General features: G+C 35.4%; 1 protein-coding gene across 1 annotated transcript in view; it reads right to left on the bottom strand.

The window, feature by feature from the left end:
* The window catches only part of LOC128184069 (intermembrane lipid transfer protein VPS13D-like), an 87,574-nt gene that overhangs the window by 17,538 nt on the left and 50,873 nt on the right, over window positions 1–19,163 (bottom strand). Inside the window, exons 41-62 of the mRNA XM_052853394.1 lie at window positions 18,765–18,897; window positions 18,214–18,386; window positions 17,694–17,893; window positions 17,168–17,232; window positions 16,733–16,829; window positions 15,943–16,086; window positions 15,518–15,638; window positions 13,763–13,903; window positions 13,225–13,399; window positions 12,870–13,074; window positions 12,370–12,571; window positions 11,750–11,938; window positions 11,164–11,330; window positions 10,814–10,867; window positions 9,127–9,207; window positions 8,326–8,470; window positions 7,513–7,685; window positions 3,421–3,544; window positions 2,897–2,969; window positions 2,393–2,549; window positions 1,914–1,995; window positions 1,143–1,370 (exon numbers count right to left, since the gene is read on the bottom strand). Of these exons, the coding sequence (XP_052709354.1) occupies window positions 1,143–1,370; window positions 1,914–1,995; window positions 2,393–2,549; window positions 2,897–2,969; window positions 3,421–3,544; window positions 7,513–7,685; window positions 8,326–8,470; window positions 9,127–9,207; window positions 10,814–10,867; window positions 11,164–11,330; window positions 11,750–11,938; window positions 12,370–12,571; window positions 12,870–13,074; window positions 13,225–13,399; window positions 13,763–13,903; window positions 15,518–15,638; window positions 15,943–16,086; window positions 16,733–16,829; window positions 17,168–17,232; window positions 17,694–17,893; window positions 18,214–18,386; window positions 18,765–18,897 (3,129 nt within the window). The remainder of the gene's footprint in view (window positions 1–1,142; window positions 1,371–1,913; window positions 1,996–2,392; window positions 2,550–2,896; window positions 2,970–3,420; window positions 3,545–7,512; window positions 7,686–8,325; window positions 8,471–9,126; window positions 9,208–10,813; window positions 10,868–11,163; window positions 11,331–11,749; window positions 11,939–12,369; window positions 12,572–12,869; window positions 13,075–13,224; window positions 13,400–13,762; window positions 13,904–15,517; window positions 15,639–15,942; window positions 16,087–16,732; window positions 16,830–17,167; window positions 17,233–17,693; window positions 17,894–18,213; window positions 18,387–18,764; window positions 18,898–19,163) is intronic.

Here is a 19,163-nt window from a genome sequence, read left to right as displayed (position 1 = left end):
TGTATGTTTGCTACAATAATTCGATTGGCAATTAGTTCATGTTTATTAGTATTACTGCTAGAATCCTATTGTACATCACATAAAATAAATATTGTAAATATTTATCGGAAACTCTCTCAACTTCTAAAATTTCATTGAAAATACTACGTATTTTTCGTTTAAAACAACAAAGCACACGATTCTAGCAGCACTTTTCAGGTAGTTTAGGTCATATACCGTTGATATTTACCAAAGTCATCTTTCCTAATATCCGGGGTAGTGTTACACTTTTGCCATTTTTTGTACACACTGACAGAGGAAAGGCTGGTCAAGCCATATAAATGTCGATCCGCTTACCTTATAACACTCGCTGATTAAACAAAATATCCATGCCTGTATTATCCTGATTATATTCTAACTGACACTCATCTAAATCTTAGGTATCTGTATTAAATAAGTCTTATTTCGGCATTGTTTACACTGCATTCCGATAATTTGTCTTCCGACATGATCTTCTCTTTTAAACATGCTTGTGACGTCATCAATGATAATTATATGTAATAAAGAGAAATCGAAGATATTTTCAGTTAGAAGAGTTTCTAGTGATATTTTATGTCTGTAATTTTTATAATGTAAACCAGAGATAAAGTTAAAATCGACATGTTTCTGAGTAAAATATGACATCATGCTGCTTATTGTGACGTCATATCGATCAGAGGAATTTGATCGCTGTGAGTTGCCTTATCATACCCGCGTAATGATTGATTTAAAAATCCATGACTTTATAACTATACAAAGTACATGTATCTAGTCCACATGCAAGGCAAATTAATCACGAAATCATGTTAAATATCTCAATTTTTATCATAATGATTCTGCTTTTAAAACATATTCTGCTCTTAAGACAAACCTTGTTGATTTACTTTAAACCATAGAATCATTATATTCATTTGTTTTTCTGTCAATCATTCAACATTTAACTAAATAATTTCAAGCCTTAGAATGAATTCTTACTTTTCTTCTAAAACAAGATCAAAATGTAGCAGCTGCTATAAAATTATATCAAGACAACTAAGTTTCTAAAGAAAATCTTTAAATAATTATGCTTCTTCTCATTGCAACTAAATATAATCAAGATATAATATATCAAACAGCATAAGAACCTCTGAGAACTTCCACGTCTGTGTAGCCTTCCTTCTCTCATCCCTTTTCCTGAGGGTGAGGGGGACAATTCTCCCAGGGCGAGGGGCAATGTCATCGATGTCCAGCACCATGCTCTTCCCCGTGGTGTTGGAGGACCGGACGTGGGGGTCCCGGGGGGAAATGGAGCCCTCGTGTTCCAGCATACCCCCACTGGTCATCCTCCACAGCTGATTACGATTACCGATCTCCTACAACCAAATAAAACATTCATTTGTTCAAATTCTCCAGATCTCAAAAACAAGTAAAATCAATTCCTTCTTCACCTTCAATCCTTACCATTATCAACAAAATAACTTTTAATTTCTTTATTTGAATTTCATTCAAAACAGTTTAACTTTGACAAATATTGATAGGCTGAATAGCTTTCTTCATTTGTTTTTGGTTACTAAAAGGATGTCGTAAACAGCATTACAGTGTTACAATGCGCACATAATTAATTCTAGCTTACAGCAAAGTTTCATTATCACTTAAAATAAAATTATCTTTATGAATACCTATCAAATAATATGAATTATGTTTCTTATAAATAAATAAACTTCATGAAACCACATATTTCATTATCTAAGCTTGTTTTAAATAAATGCATATTATTACTTTATATATACTAGATACTAAAGAAATGTTTATATGCATCATGTTAACAGAAACCGGGGATAAGCACCGGCTCTATGTGCCTTCTTGGCATGGTGAAGGATTTAACATTTAACTTTAACAAGTTAACAGTGGCTGACCTTTTTACAGAACTTGATGTACTGGTCCTGTACCACCTCCATAACTAGTTCCCTGTGGTCACTGCCTTCTGAGGAGGGACTCCTACACACAGAAACATGGAATAAAACAAATCAGTAGATGTCCCAATGAGACTTAGTCTAGTGGGTAAACTAACTAGCCTCAAGGGTAACCCTGCCCTGTATGTTATATCTTCTAAGCACACACATGTACAAGTTGCAGTGCTAGTCTATATCATCTTTCTTTTGACCCTATTGTTGTGACCAAAAAGGTCAAGAGTCATACATATACCATATTTTGTCATTATAGATAACCATTTTAAATGTGATTCGAATCTATCCCTCGTATATACATACAACATTTTAATGTAAAATGAATTGCAGTAGTACAAAGATTATTAGCTGGCTACAACGCAAGAAAGATGGCTTTTTAACACCAAACACCTGATAACCCCCACTCCCCCCAAAAGATTGGAACCAACCTTCCAAATGTTGCTGAAGCTCTAAGGTAGATGAAGTTAGGGTAACAGAGTTGCTTCCCCTCCTCCAGTTTGTCCATTGTGTAGGTGGCGCTGGTTCCCCCTTTAACTCTCAGGGTTATGGAGGGACCCAACATCGGCTCATCCCAGGCGTAGGGCACTGTGTCAGGTCAAAAAGATTACATGCTCAATGACGTGTAAAAAAAAATTGTTTGCTTGAATACAAGTATCAGGTTGTACTGAAAACAAGAATGACTGGATCATGTGGGAGCATTAATTAAATAGTGGGGGATTTAAATTTTCCTTACTGATAATATAAATCAAAACCTGAAATCAAATTTTGAGGTATTTATTTTTACAAATCTCCAAACATTTTAATTGCACCAAAAAATTACTTAATAAATTTGTAATTTGGCTTTTTTTTCATAAAACGAATCTTCAACATTTTCAAATGAATTATCATTTATCAATAAATTAAAAATCAATTATTTCAATAACGAGATTTACACTGAGTGTGAGGCTGGACGAAGGCTTTCAGTTTCTGTTCATTTGTCTCACTCTGGAAGTACTCGACAGGAACCTAGCACAAAAACAAAAACATACAACTTATATCTCCTGATGTGATGACTTGTACAAATGACAAGGTACAGTACGAATCAATTATGGCCCCCTAAAAGTGTTTCTGATGTTAGATTGTTTTATCATTTTGTAGATCTGAAGAAAAACTTAGTGGGTATTTGCAACCATTAGCAGTATATACATGTACATGAAAACAGATTTTCCAAAAAAAATCATAATTATTATGAGACAAAAGAGTTTATTTTTCTTCCTTGACATAAAAAGTCCTGATTAGATTTCACAAAACTTATTAATAAGAAAATAAAAAAAATATTTAGATATTCATTTCAATGGACAACTTTTGACCCCTGTAACATATAATAGTTCTTTAAATAGCCAAAGTGTCAATTCGGGTGCTCAGCTGGATAAATTTGAATGTTAATGAAATCTCAGTTGACAACAACTGTACACACCTCGGCCAGATTGTCGATGCGGAAAGGAGGGGGGACCTCGCCTGCATCCCCAAACACAATAAAATAGGTCGGTCCCTCCATCACGACCTCCACCTTCAGTAGATGGCTCTCACTCTTGTCGTCTCTACACACAGAAACAGATAACACTATATATATCAGAGACTGTACGTCTAGGTATACTATGTAAAGGTATTGAAATTACTTTTTGACCCCAAAAAATCTTTTACAATAATTATTTCAGTCAATTAAATCAGTCTAAATTGTGGATAGTAAACTTTCTAAAGGTTCATCAGAAAAAAATGCTGGCTGCGATTGTTCTCTTTGCATGATGAACAAAGCCTTAAATTGTTTCATAACTCCTTGGTCAGGTGTATGGTACACATAAAATTCACTAAAATTGAGGCTTAACAAAATAATATAAACAAGAGGCCCATGGGCCACATCGCTCACCTGAGGAACAATAGGTATGATAAAATCAGCTCAATGGAGTCATAATACAAACTATCTGGACAATATACAATAATTCATGTAAATCCTGTATAAATAAAATCCATTTTCCCCTGGATATTCTTATGTTTATAATCATTAGTCCCTTTTCTAACAGGATGATTTTATAGTCATATCATGTGTCGAGTAATGCAGTTCTCAAAAAGATCCCTAACAATAGTTTATATATGGGATATAAACGTACAGTAAACTCTCAACCTTCTCGTGAGGCCAAAGAATTGTCCTGGGGCCAAAGTCTTAACAATTATAAAGAATCATCTGGCTGATTAGTTTCTGAGAAGATTTTTAAAGATTTACCCTATAAATTCCTTTGTTAAACTTTGACCCCCCCCCCCCCATTGTGGCCCCACCCTACCCCTGGGGATCATTATTTTCACAACTTTGAATCTACACTACCTGAGGATGCTTTCACACAAGTTCCAGCTTTCCTGGCTGATTAGTTTCTGAGAAGAAGATTTTTAAAGATGACTCTGTTTATTCCTATGTAAAACATCGACCTCCCATTGTGGCCCAAACCTACCCCCAGGGGTCATGCTTTTCACAAATTTGAATCTACACTAACCGAGGATGCTTCCACACAAGTTTTAGCTTTCCTGGCTAATTAGTTACTGAGAAGAAGATTTTTAAAGATTTACTGTATATAATCATATGTTTAACTTCAATCCCCCATTGTGGCCCCAACCTACCCCCAGGGGTCATGATTTTCACAACTTTGAATCTTCACTACCTGAGGATGCTGCCACACAAGTTCCAGCTTTGCCTTCGAATTAGTTACTGAGAAGAAGATTTTTAAAGATTTACTGTATATATTCCTATGTTAAACTTCGATCCCCCATTGTGGCCCAACCCTACCCCCGGGGGTCATGATTTTTACAACTTTGAATTTACACTACCTGAGGATGTATCCACACAAGTGTCAGCTTTCCTGGCTGATTAGTTTCTGAGAAGAAGATTTTTAAAGATTAACTGTGTATATTCCTATGTAAAACGTCGATCTCCCATTGTGGCCCAAACCTACCCCCGGGGGTCATGATTTTCACAAATTTGAATCTTCACTACATAAGGATGCATCCACACAAGTGTCAGCTTTCCTGGCCAATTAGTTTCTGAGAAGAAGATTTTTAAAGATTTACTTTTTATATTCATATGTTAAACTTCGACCCTCCATTGTGGCCCCACCCTATCCCCAGGGGTCATGATTTTCACATCTTTGAATCTACACTACCTGAGGATGCTTCCACACAAGTTTCAGCTTTCCTGGCCGATTAATTTCTGAGAAGAGGATTTCTAAAGATTTACTCTATATATTCATTTGTTAAACTTCGACCCCCCATTGTGGCCCCATTCTCAGGTGAGATAAAAAGGTTAAGTTTACAATTCAATAAGTTGGTTTCTGGAAGAACAGATTTTGAAAATTTTCGTAATAAATATTGACAATTTTTTTACTTTTTAAAGCGCTAAGCATAGCTCAGCCCTTTATTGTCGTTAGACTTCAACTTCCGGTGCATCGAATAACCGCCCCCTCTAAGCAAAAGTATACATCATTTAAACTGGTTAGGGAACCAGTTTCAGGGGTTTATGCACATAACTGCACGGGCTATTGTGAATCTAATTTACGGGTTATTGTGAAATTAATGTACGGGGCTTACATACATCATTGCAGGGACTGTCATGCAGTGATGAGGAAATATAGTGCGTATACAGAAGCTGAAATGCTATATACATATATCTGTTATATACATACAGAAGCTGGGTTAGCGCTTTTCAGTACTATCAGTACTTTGATTTAATCTTTAGCTTTAAGATCTGTGTACAAACATAAAATTGTTAGCAGATCTCTGTATCTTGCTTATATTTCGAAGCAAACACTCAAAAATGGTTAGTAAATAGAAATTGTTAACAATTAAACACAAGAAACATGCACTACATGTATAACAAATAAAGAACACAATTTATTTTTTCGAAATGAATCATATATATACATGTATATACCTACATATTTCCGTAAGCGATATCAAACTCTATTTAAACTGAATCAAGTAGAGAAAATGCCGAGCATCTCAACAAAAACCTATTGCATTAATCTACCATTACGCAAAAAATAATGCCGAATTACCGATAGAATGAATTGTATTTCAGTACTCCTACATCAGATTTTGCTTAATTTGCGCAGGTAAACAGTTAACGTAACTGTTTGATTTACCGAAGTCTCTGTTTGATTTGATACGTAAAAATCACGAAATACAGACGACAGTTTCCAGGTTACAAAGCATAAATAATGAAAACGAAACGAAAATCAGAACAAGCTAACATCAACGTCATGTGTGAAAACTGTCAACGCTTTGAAATATTTAGCCTCAATTTACTTCACAAAATCGGCACCAATATATTTTCCATGTTTCAAAAATTTCCCTTCATACGCGAACTGTTGCACAACAAGCAAATTCATCATAGTCAGATCGACCCTTTTTCGTATAATGTCATGGCTGCTTTAAACAAAGAACCTCGTTTTAGAAGTATGGAATACGAGTCTTGGTAAAATGGGTAAGCAAAACCGGGCCGTGGCAAAATAAAAGCCGGGGCAGATCGGCAATCGTCAATTCTAAATACGCATTATTTTGCAGCAATATTTACAGCAAATACAAATATACTGGTCCATCAAATATCCTAAAATTTTAATGAGATTGGCAGATTAATAACTGCTTATCTTTTGTTTTGCCCAGGCCAAGTCTTGTCTACCCATTTTACCGGATGCCGAATCCGAGGCTATTAAACTGATTGAAACACGCCTTTCCTTTATTATTATTTTCGTAATAACTCAGATTTGAAACAGAATTAGACCTTAATTTTTGCAATTTATATTTTCCTTCCCATAAGGATAATTTATGCTAAACTACGTTGAATTGGAATCAGTAGTTCTTGAGAAGAAGATTTTTAAAAATGCACCCCCCTTTTTCTACAGTTTCAAGGTTTTCTCCGCTTTGAATACAGATCGGACTTTTATTTCTGCAATTTATATTCGCCCTCCCATAAGGATGCTTTGTGCCAAATTTGGTTGAAATTGGATAAGCGGTTTTAGAGAAGAAGTTCAAAATGTAAAAAGTTTACAGACGGACAGACAGACGGACGGACGGACAGACAGACGGACAGACGGACGGACAGACGGACGACGGACAAAAAGTGATCAGAATAGCTCACTTGAGCTTTCAGCTCAGGTGAGCTAATAATTCCACAGCATCTGATGTCAGAGATAATGTGAACTTTTTATCAACATTCATGCAAACACAATTATTTCATGATTTTCCCTGACCAATTTTTAACCTCTTTTGTAGCAGCCAATTTTCACAAGTAACCCTTTTTCATAAAAGGCCAAGACATATTAAAAAGACAAAGAAATAATCTCATATATGACATTAGGATTTAAAATTCCAAAACCCCTCTGAATTTTATCTCATTCTGTAAACGATATGATAAATTAATACAATTTGAATGCATGTTCTTCTGCAAACAACTTTTTCATTGGGAGAAGCGTTCATCAACCAATTTGTTTAATAAACGAATTCAATACTTAGATAGCTCAAATACCTGATGTTGATGTGGAATGAATCGGTTTTGTCAATTCGGAATCCTCCTGACCAGGAACACTTTTTAACGTCCAATAGATTCACACATAACAACTGATCATAGTCAAGTCTTGGCCAATGGAATGGAAGCTTACATTGAGGAGGTGCAATCAAATGAGTGTCGAACTTGATATCCTGCAAAAAATATCCATTGGCATCCCATTAAAAAAACACAAACAAGATCAAATGTATGTAATGCTACACAAGATTGAAGCTAGCAGTATTGTAGTTGTGTCTTGATCTCCAACATTATCATTGTGTCACAGTAAAATTTTCAATGTCATTGATTGAGAACCCTGATTCAATTTAACAGCAATCATAGAAGGAAAACAACTTACAGCATAATGAATCTCTTAACAAAAGCATAAAATGGATCATGATTTATGAAACATAAAATGGACCATGGTTTATAAACTTGAAGCAAAAATGGATAATGATTCATTTCATGAGGCATAAAATGGACCATTGTATATGAAGCATAACATTGAACATGCATGGTTTACAAAGCATAAAATGGATCATAGTTTATAAAGCATAAAATGGATCATGATTTATGAAGCATTAAATGGATCATGATTTAAGAAGCATAAAATGGATCATGATATTTGAAGCATAAAATGGTTCATGATATTTGAAGCATAAAATAGATCATGATTTAAGAAGCATAAAATGGATAATAGTGTATGAAGCATAAAATGGATCATGGTTTATAAAGTGTAACATGGACCATGGTTTATCAAAACATGGTGTTAATGGTGAACAATTGAACCTTTACCTCAGACATTGCTATATGTCTCTGAGCGATGGCCAGTCTGTGACTTGATTGGTTGTCTATCTCATACAGGGGGGCAAAGGTCACAATGTTGGTGTCTGCATACAGGCCCTTCCCTTGATGGACCCCAATACCAATGTTGTACACCCTGTGGTTGTAATCAACATGATTTGACTAATCACAAGGTCAACAAGTTTAACAGTAAATTAACCATACAATAAGTTAGAGTAAGACTTAGTCTTGAATCCTTAGATACTTAATTGAATGAACAGCAATTTTATAAAACGATTTATATTAATGTTGCATCATCATAAGATTATTTGTTTTATAACTAACTTAAAGATGCTTAGATGTCCAGCTAATAATTGTACATGTTCATGCATTTCAATCTAACAGAGTCACAGAAATAAAATTCCATGTCGATAAATTACAAAGAATCTATGCAAGGGGCGAAGAAAAAAGCAAGCCAAATTTATTATCAGCATAATAATAAAATTAAAGGGGAAAATATACCCCCCCCCCCCCGAAAAAAAAAAATAAATAAAAAAATTTGAAAAAAAAAACCATGAAACAACTATAAGGGAAAGAAAACAAATTTTTAAATCTAAAAAGAAGCATCCCTTGTTAGGATTCCATTCAGGTCCACCCCAGGAAACAAAGCCACAATGCATCCACTCCTTCACCCAGACAAAGGAAAAAGCCACAATCACCCTCGCTAGGAAACCACCCACCCCCAGAACTTACGTCGCGTGGGGAATAGAAATGGCCAATGACAGCTTAGCCTGACTTTGCAGTTGTACTAACCAGTCGGGCCGGTTCCCAGTCTTAGGAACCACATTCAGCCGCCTCATGCCGGTACCACTCTCCAATGAGAACCTCTTACACCTGTGTAACAGAAAGCATAGAATCTTACGATTACTAAGTAAACAGTTACTGTATCACGGAAAAATGGAATCTTACTGTAACAATTACTAAGTCAACTGTAACTTCAAAAGCTCTTGCTAGATATACTTATAACAATTTAACTTAAATTTTTTTTTTTTTTTTTTTTTTTTTTTTTTACAAAACTGGCCACGCAGTCACGGATTTTCTTCATACTTGGCAATTTGATAGACTTTGGTGAGTAAAAAAGCCAAACACCATTTGTTTGTTGCTATGTGGTCCCGTTGCCATGGTAACTGAGGGTAAAGATGTAAAAATGGCATTTTAATGCTTATTTGAGAACATATTGTGAGTAATGTGCAGAACTTGGGGTTTCGAGGATAGAATATATTATTAAAAATAGTTGTCATTTTTCAAAAGAAAGAAAAAAATTCATGGAGAAACTCATATTTTTAGAGTGTTTCCATGGTTACTAAACAGAAATTTTCAAATCTGTTTTCTTCATCTAATTTGAAAAAAAAGTGCAAATCTTGGATTTTTTGGTAAACACTATTATGATTGTGCAATTAAAAATTTAAATATGAAAATTGAGAACCGTTGCTATGGTAACAAGCTTAAAAATAAGGAAAATTATAATATTTTTAGGCGTATTTAAATGGATATTATTCACTTATAATAAATAAATATATATAAAATCAAATGGTGAGAAAAAATAAAGTATGGCCTTAACTTTAATGACATTTGAAAAAAATCTGAAATTTTCTAAAAATAACTGCCATTGCTATGGACTTTTCAAAAAGTAAGAATTTCTGTGTGTTTTTTCCGCAACTTAATTTTCCATAGCAACAACACTTCTCTGTTGCATAACAAAGGTTTTTGTGGTGTATAATGAAAATTTAGATATATTTTTACAAGTTCCAGCTAAAACAATTGCAATTAAATTCTAAAATCAGGATTGAAAGCATATCAAAATAATATTCAATTTCTCAGTTTTTCCTAATTTTAAATTTTGCCATAGCAACAGATGTCAATTTTCATGATAAAATATATATTGCATAGACATTAATATGGATGTAAAAATTTAACAGTTTCCCATTTGGGCTTATTAAAAAACCGCAGAAAACTGATTTCAAAAATTTGTAACGGTTTCCATGGTAACATTTTAAAAGTATTGGCTTCTCCATCAATTTTCTTATATAATTAAATAAATGAAAATAGGACAAAGGCTGTTTTATGTCTGTGATAGTTTACATTAGTGGGCAAAACCTTCTAACATGGCTTCAATGTAGGTAAGTTTTGCTATTTTCCCATCTTTAGCCTCGATTACCATGGCAACAATTACCCCCAGCAACCAACTTTTAGTGGTTTTTTGCGTTTTACACCTAGGTGTGTCCATGTATGAAATATAAGGAAAATTGGTGACTATGCATGGCCAGACCCTTTTATAAATCATCGATTCTTACATAGAATTGATCTTAAATGCAAAAAACTTCTAACACAATTGAAGTTTATGTAAATAATTAATTCAGAAATTTCCGTCAGTTAATCAAGTTAGCTAATGTTTTGCTCTCCGTGTATCTCCATGTGATAATGCAGTACACAATCTTACCAAACTGGAACAGCGTCCGGTCCTTTTACAGACTTTCCTACCCTCATTGTGCATCTGCAGAGATCAAAGACACACATATGTATACATTCATTTGTCATTATTTTACAGCACTATATTACTTCTGTCACATTGTTTTAAATAACAGTGTAACCTGCGGAAGCTGATATCTCTGTAAAAGACAAATCTAACATAAATTTTCAATAAATAATATGACAAGATTGATAAATCTGACATTCTTTGAATCAAAACTGATTTCTGATAGATATCAAGGATATCTACAATCTGACTCTCTGAACAAAGGGACATCTGACAGATATTTAAGATATTGACTATTTTAATATCATACTTACAGGTCGGGGAGGTCTTTCTCAGCATAAGAGAAGAGTAGCGGGGTGACAGATCGTGCAAGTTCGTGCTCCTCGAACTGACCGGCGGCGTCCTGCTGACAGTAGTCCTGTCTGAACACCAGGGGGAGCCCCGACTTGTTCACCAACCAGTATGGGGCTGTCACGTGGATCTGGACATACAGGGCAAAGAATGTATGCAGGGTGAATGTTTAAGAAATCAAATTATTTTTTAAAAATACAATCATTTTCTATTATAGAGGCTGCGGCCGGATCTTAAAAAAGGATCAAAGCAGATGATGTGCATGTATGTTCAAGAAGAAGAAATCCTCATTAACTTTAACTGTTTTGGTCTACTGCAAAACAACTTTCTTTAACAATTGGTAGTAATAAAATTATTCACAGTGAAATAAATATAAAGTCTATGTTTAACAATTCAAGTATGAACCTAGTTGCAAAATTTTCTTTCATGTGAATAAAAGTTGCTTTAAGTCTCAGAAAAGTTCTGCATTAGAATGACTGTCCCAAACAAAAACCCAAGCTTAAATATCATCTAAATTATTCTACTTTCAGTTTTGAAACTAAAACTAACCGACACGGATCCCCCCTTCCTGGAGATGATCTTGATGAGTAGCTCCAACAGCCTGCCCTTGGTGTCGTACAGCCGGATCTTGACCTTGTGGTAGTGTGGCCCGGTGGTGACTGGGGGAACCACCAGCTCCTTACAGGTGGGGAAGTTCTCCAGGTTCAGACCCAGCTCCAGGGGCTGCTGGGGGTCAGCCTTTAACACACAGAAACAAAGAAAGTCACAGGGGCCCCAATCTCTTTGTCATGGTACATGTATTGCCCAATGAATACTGGAAATTCTAGCACAAAACACACTCAATGTTTGTATTAAAAGGGATAATATTGAAGAAAATAAAATTCAGCACTCTTACACAGACTTATACAGATAAATAAGCTTCAAGAAAATACAATATTAAGTTGAATTTTTTTAACACTTTATAGACTAGGAGAAAGCATCAATGAGTCATCTTTAAGACTAATAAAAATTCCATACTACATGTAATTTGCTGAAACTAGTCACCACTGCTACATGTAAATCCTGATCAGAGGCTTCAAATACAATTAAGCCCCTAACATCCTCATAAAAAAAATAACTCAACATTTTAATACAAGGAAAATAAGCATGAACAGACAGGGTATACTGACAGCGTGTAGGTAAGCCTTGTCCTTGGCCTTCACGGTCCCACTGATGGCAGTGTCCTTAATGTAGTACCTCAGTTCTACGGGCAGAAGGTTACGGATGATCACCGGGGGTCGTATCGACAGCGTGTGACCCGGCAGGATCAGACTCGAGTCCTCGGTCAGAAGCTGTTCTGGATAGTTCTCCCGCTTGACCGACACACAGAACCTTTAAAGAGAAAATGCATTAAGTAAACATACTAAGCTGCTTTTGTTAAAATTTATCAATACTATGCTAGGATTGATTTCCAAATTAAACGCAACATTAATTTTTTTTTTTTTTTGACTGTTGTGACTAAAAGAAAAATTGACAGAATTTTTGTGCTCACATTTTTTTCTCAGAATTTGATGCAAGACCACAGAATCATGGAATTAAATAGGAGAAAAAAAAAGTCAATTTTCATTGGTGAATTAATGAACAAGAGAATCTGTGGGAAAAGAAACCTCAATGCTTTCTGCTTGCCTACCTGTAACTTCCAGAGCCATCTGGTGAATCACACTTCATGATCTTCTCTCTTACTTCTCCAGTCAACCCTACATTCTGCCAGTGTATTGTTTCATTACAGTACTTAACAGGCCAATCAGAGGGCCTGATATAAAGCATGGAAGACACATATGGAAGTGGGAGAGGCAGGCTTTCATTGGCTGGAATTTCCATAATGTTGAATTTTCCTTAAAAAGAATCATAATAAGTTTATCACTATGGCTACCATGATTGCATCAAAAGCATTTCATCATAGGGAAAGAATACTTTTGAAATATAAATTTGGAAGAAAATTGTTAATTCCTGCAGCACTTATTATCAATTGAAAATTCTTTTACCCTCCAAGCCCAAGTCGGTGGCCATCTTGAGATCGATGCCCGAGTCGAGCTCATTGCGGACAATGAGGGCAGACCGGACTGTGATAAGCTTACGAGCCTTCCCCTCCTGCTTCACATCAAACACCACCCGGGCTGGCTTCTGCAGGGATGGGTCATGTTTAGAGCTGTAGGTAAGCTGAAGAATCAAAGGTATTGATACCAGTATTGGAAGCAAAATTGTTAACCTTTAAGACGTATGGTTAAGAAGAGCATGAGACAGGTTTCAAATTGACATTTCATTTCAAAACCACATGACATTAGATATACTAATAATGTTCCACTTAAAATCAGTTTACTTAATTAGTTACATCATAACTTGACCAAATCATTTCCCATTAAACCTTTAGACTGTACTATGTTTGGTTCGGTACTTACCCCCATGAGACCTTTGGCCTGTGTGACGTCCAGTTCAGTGTGATGACTGGTTCAGTACTTACCCTAATGAGACTATTGGCCTGTGTAAAGTCCGGTACAGTGTGATGTCTGGTTCAGTACTTACCCCCATGAGACCTTTGGCCTGTGTGACGTCTGGTTGGGCGTGCCTGAAGTACACGCCCACGCGATCCACCGTCACATTGCTCAGCTTCATCCACCCATCCACCTTCACCACCAGCTGGTTAGTGCTCAGTTCATGGGTTTTCTGCAAGCATGTAAAATATGACTTACAAAGTTACTATAATAAACAGTTACTGTAACTATATGTACCGTATTTTTCCGACGATTAGTCGGTATTTTTTTCCTCTGAAGCAGAGCACCCGACTTATCGTCTTGTTCGACTTGTCGTAGGCTCGTAGTCAGAAAATTTTTAAAAATAGCATTAAAAATCTTGGTTTTAATCATCTTGAGTTGGCTGTGTGATTGAAAATTACGTTGTTGAATTCACTGTTTATCTTTAATAATTATCATTTTCACTCATCTGTCAACACTTAAATACATAATAATAACAACAGTTATTAAAAAATGTTACATTGTCTTTAATCAATTAAAAGTTTTACCGTTTCGTTTTTATAAACACATCGTCACATGGTTCTATGTATCACTAGTAGGAAGATAACATTGCGCAGTAAAGTTGAAACCAAGTTTGAATGGAAGAAAATATTGCAGTAGGTCCGGGGGATGTTTTTTTAAATTTAATTATTTTATTTGTAAAGAGTTGTTAGTGGAAAGTATAAATCAGAAATATTTAATGGTCAAATTCAATCTTAAAAAACGTAATCGGCAATTATCAATACTATTGTTTATACAATAGGCTGACACCGGTTGTGTTAATTATCTTGCCATAAGGCTGAGATCTTTACGGCAATTTCACTCCCTGTGTATATAAAGAGTACCGTTATAAGAGTGATTATTGTTCATTGATTAATTATTGTCCAATTGTTAGCTAATTTTTTTGGGAAACGTATGTATGTCGTATATCGTCATTATCAAGTCGTACAAATGATCGATCTATTTCTAACAGTGTCTATGTAAAACAATAGCGTGTAACTGCATTACTGGATACAAAGTAAACAAGTTTCATCAAATCATAGTAATTGCTAAGCTTTCTGCACTTGAGATCCCCCTTTGAAGTCCGACACGAGACAGGTGCATGCCTATGACACCGGAAATTGTTAAACAAACATTGACCACGCGCCGAGTCAACAGGTGGCTGGTTACGTAATGGCGAATACACTGGCGATAGTCAGAGTGGATACTTATTTTAATGCTTGGGAATAAAATATTTCTGACAAAGTAAGTTAAGTTTTGCATAACACGCAATATCAGGAATTGTTTAAAATGCAAGCGACTTTGTAGAAGTTGCCGGTATTTGAAAATTTGATGCATAAGTATAAAGCGTAATTGTTTAAATGTTAATCATTAATAATAATTGGTAGCAATATCGGTGACATCGTGGCATCATACACTGATAATGTTACTGCAGTTTTATAGGCCATTTTGAAGTGATAAGATCGACGTATGGTCTGAGATCGACGTATCATAGGATTTTGTTAAAATTTTGGCTAAAAATGGGCAATTCGACGAGTCGTCCGCATCGACGAGTCGTCGGGAAAATACGGTAACACAAGACAAAGTTTTTTTCCTGCAAAAATCTGAAATTGTTTTACAACATGCCATTTCTAAAATTTATATCTTTTTGTAACAGTCGTATTCTTGTCTTTTTTTAACAAAAGAAATCATTTTACGCTGTGCAGTCTTTACAAAAGAAATAGTTTTACATTGTGTTATTTTACATTCAATTTAAAAATTCTTTTACCTCGTGCCGGTTTTTCTCCTTGTTGTGGAAGAAGAACGGCATCTTCTCACCCGACTCCACCTTCTTCCACTCTGCTGCCTGGATGTAATGATCATCCTTCTGAGACTTCCTTCTCCCAGATCTGTAAAAGATTAAAAATTCTATGTGAAATGGTTAAAGTTTGTTTGCTGTATTATTAAGAATAAATGGCCTAATGGCAGTTTAAATTACTTGACAGAAATGCATTTTATTCAAACCTTTTCTTCTTTGTTTTTACTGTTAAACTTTTAAATAGTAAAAATGTGTTTGATATGTACTACAAAACTGTGAAATCATATTGAGCATGTCTTATCCGAGCATTATACAAGAAATTTCTCTAAATGTACATATATTACATACAAATTAACAGTAACCAGCCCGCCACCTGATTGGTTGCTTTGACTTACCTTGGTGTGGTGGTTACCGTGGTGAACCACAAAGTACAGCCAGTCTCATTGGACAGCACAAAGGGAACAAATGGGACCCGTCGCCTCTGACAACTTACGGTGGTGCGACTTAATGGGTGGGCAAGGTTCTGAGAATTCGCTGGGCTAAGAAACCGAATGAAATATTTTCAGAATACAATACAAACTAATCTTGCTTTTCGTCCATTAAAACAAATAGATGAGGAATATTTACATGTTATGAACTAAAAGGTAATACAAATTGACCTTGAATCTGTTCATTAACATTTATTATGATCTTTTCTGCAATACACTTGACATTTTGGTTAATTACAAAAGTCAGAGGAAAACTACAAAACTTTACACTGTCAGAAAAATGAAACACAGTTGCCAAGTCTTTATTAATTTCCTCAATTGAACCTAGTACAATGTATTCTCTAAGCAATCAATATATTCATGTACACAGAAACAACATTTCATTCCTTCAATTATCTCCAGAAATAGGCTGTTAGCCCCAAAAAATAAATGTATTCATTCTCTGGCCAAAAAGTTCCAAAATAAAATGAGGCAGGCGGGTATTATATTTGATTAAAATTATTCTTATATCAATTTGAAAATAACTTTAACTTTAAACTGAAAATTGAGTTATTCCCCTTTCGATAGAATTAGTCAATGCGACAGCGTTTAAAAAAAAAAAACGACTGAAGCTCGTTAAACTTTTTTGACCTAATGTGGCAGTGCCTGACATCCAATACATTTAATATTACTTGTTGGCCTACGACCGTTGACTTACACGCCCTGCCTGTAGTAGTCCTCGGACCAGGTCATCTTGGTCTGGTTGTAAAGCTCCAGCAGGGTACTGGTCAGGTTCAGATTCAGGACATCCTGGGCTGGGGAGACAAAATATCAATGAAATCAGAAGTTGACCAACAATTTGAAAGTGTTTTAATTATTTATAGCGATGTTCTTAAAAAATGTCTAATCCCTATTTCCCTATTCCCTATTTTCTTCTATCTTCTAAGTTGAACATATTAAGTAACGACATGACTATGAAAAACAGTGTTACGGTACTTAGTCTAGTTAAGAGGTAAAAAACTGAAACTTGACTGGGACATGAACAGAGTCTCTGAGCTTCCAAAACTTAATATGAATTAATAACCTACACAAAGATATGAAGATTTGAACAAGTATTCTCAATATTGTAATTATAATAGATAACCATTATTACCACTGATCTGTACGGCTGTCTTCTTCTCCGTGTTCTGGTAGTACTGTTTCCACTCACAGCGACACCTGTAATTGTGGACTCATTTCTTTACAACATTTCTAGACGTACATACAAGTACACGCAAGTCATAAAATATCATTCTATATTTCCGAATTAACTAGAAAATAATATTGTCTACCTAATGAAATCTATATCTAACTACAATGTACTATGTTGTACATCTTTGTAAAAGAATATACTGTACATCTAAATAAAATGCAACTGCTTTTACATGGCGGATGTTAACTGCATTTACATTTTTACTGGTAAATATCTGGTACTGTAAATAATACATGTACTTTTTTATAAACAGTGATTTCTAGGTCTTACTATTCACTATTCTGTGATTCAAAATGCCTCAAAAATTGTATGAAAAATCTACTATAGTACAGTAGAGTCATTTACATTAATTTGATTTTTTTGAATTCTTGCAAACCTCCTTCATTTTTATGTGGAGCCCTGAAAAAGAATCCAAACAGTGTCTTACTTCCATTGCTCTAGGAAAGGTTCCCAGCCGGAGAGTTTCCTGTTGTAATAGTCGCCGGTCAGAAGGAAGGAAGCGAGTCCCTCCTGGCGAGGCGAGAGCTGCTGAGAGAACTGGATGGAGCTGAACGCGATCTCCGCAAGCGGTACATCAGAGTCGCCACAGTCGTCAATTAGACACACGCACACTGTGGAAGACTTTACCTGAAGAAAAATGAATTATAGGAATGAAATATTACACTGAAAGCAGGTGATTTTTTTCCAGACCTGATATTAATTCATATTAATAGATTTTAAAATGAGTGCACCTCCAAGATCATAGTACTGTATTAACTTTGAAAAATGTAAAATATGACGTTCAATTCCGTTTTCTCCTCCCTGGGCCCCTCTTAGTTGTATCTATCCTTGTAATACCATCTTACATCTATTCCAGACCTATTATACTGGGTCCCCCTCCTTAGGCCCCTCACACATCTATCTGTCTGTAATATTGAGTCCCCCCTCCTTGGACCCCTCACACTTACATCTATCCCTGTGATATTAAGTCCCCCCTCCTCTGGTTTGCTCCTCTCCTCTGGGGTGACATTCTCTGTCAGCCACAAGGCCGCCTCTGTCAGATTCATCTTGTTGAGGTCCAGGGCCTTCTTACAGTCCTCCGTACTGAATCCCATATCATACAGACTGGACAGCTTGTTAGCTGCAGAGTAAAGGCAAAATGTATTACATTAGGTTTCATTACTTATTACAAACACATATTAATATAATGTAATATGTAATCAATGGTAAAAGAATCTGATGTCTGAAAAATTGCGAATGACTACATTTATTTACAAAAATTTGAATAATGTAACTCTACAAGGTTTACTTATCTAGTTTGGCAAATATACTGGCATTAAAACTGCAGATGCAATGAGCTGGCATAAATCAATGAAATTTTGAATAAAAAATGATTTTATGGAGGGGTGAAGGGTCTTGTAGTTTATTAAGAATTACTTTCTGTTCAAAGAGATGATATCTCTGGACAAAGTACAGAGAGTTTCTTACAGTAATTCTATATCTAATAGCCATGCACTACCTTGGTAGGTTTTATCAGTTGGTTTTTCATGCTGCTGAGCCTTCAGAGCTTGCTGCGGGATGGAATTCAAGATGGCAAGGAACATCTTCATGTCAATGTATGACAAGCGAATGTTCATAACATTGAATGTAACCTGAAGCACAAAGGAGAGAACAATAATATTATGTTAAATAAATAAACATTCATAGTTGTTGTAAAACTTATGAAAAGTATGTAGACACTAGTACAATATTGTTATAAACCAAAAGTGTTGATCAATTCTCGAAAAAGGGAAAAGTGACCAAAAGGTTTGTCGACTTGTTAATGCAGTACAATGTACAATGTACCAGAGTCTGACATATACCAGAACCTTGCATAACACATAAAATTCCCGAAAACTGGCACCCCGCCCACAAACTA

This window comes from Crassostrea angulata, chromosome 5 (assembly GCF_025612915.1).
Source record: "Crassostrea angulata isolate pt1a10 chromosome 5, ASM2561291v2, whole genome shotgun sequence".
Classification (NCBI taxonomy): Eukaryota; Metazoa; Mollusca; class Bivalvia; order Ostreida; family Ostreidae; genus Magallana; species Magallana angulata.
The sequence above is the reverse complement of the archived record's forward strand: the minus strand, read 5'-3'. Positions and strand labels throughout refer to the sequence as shown.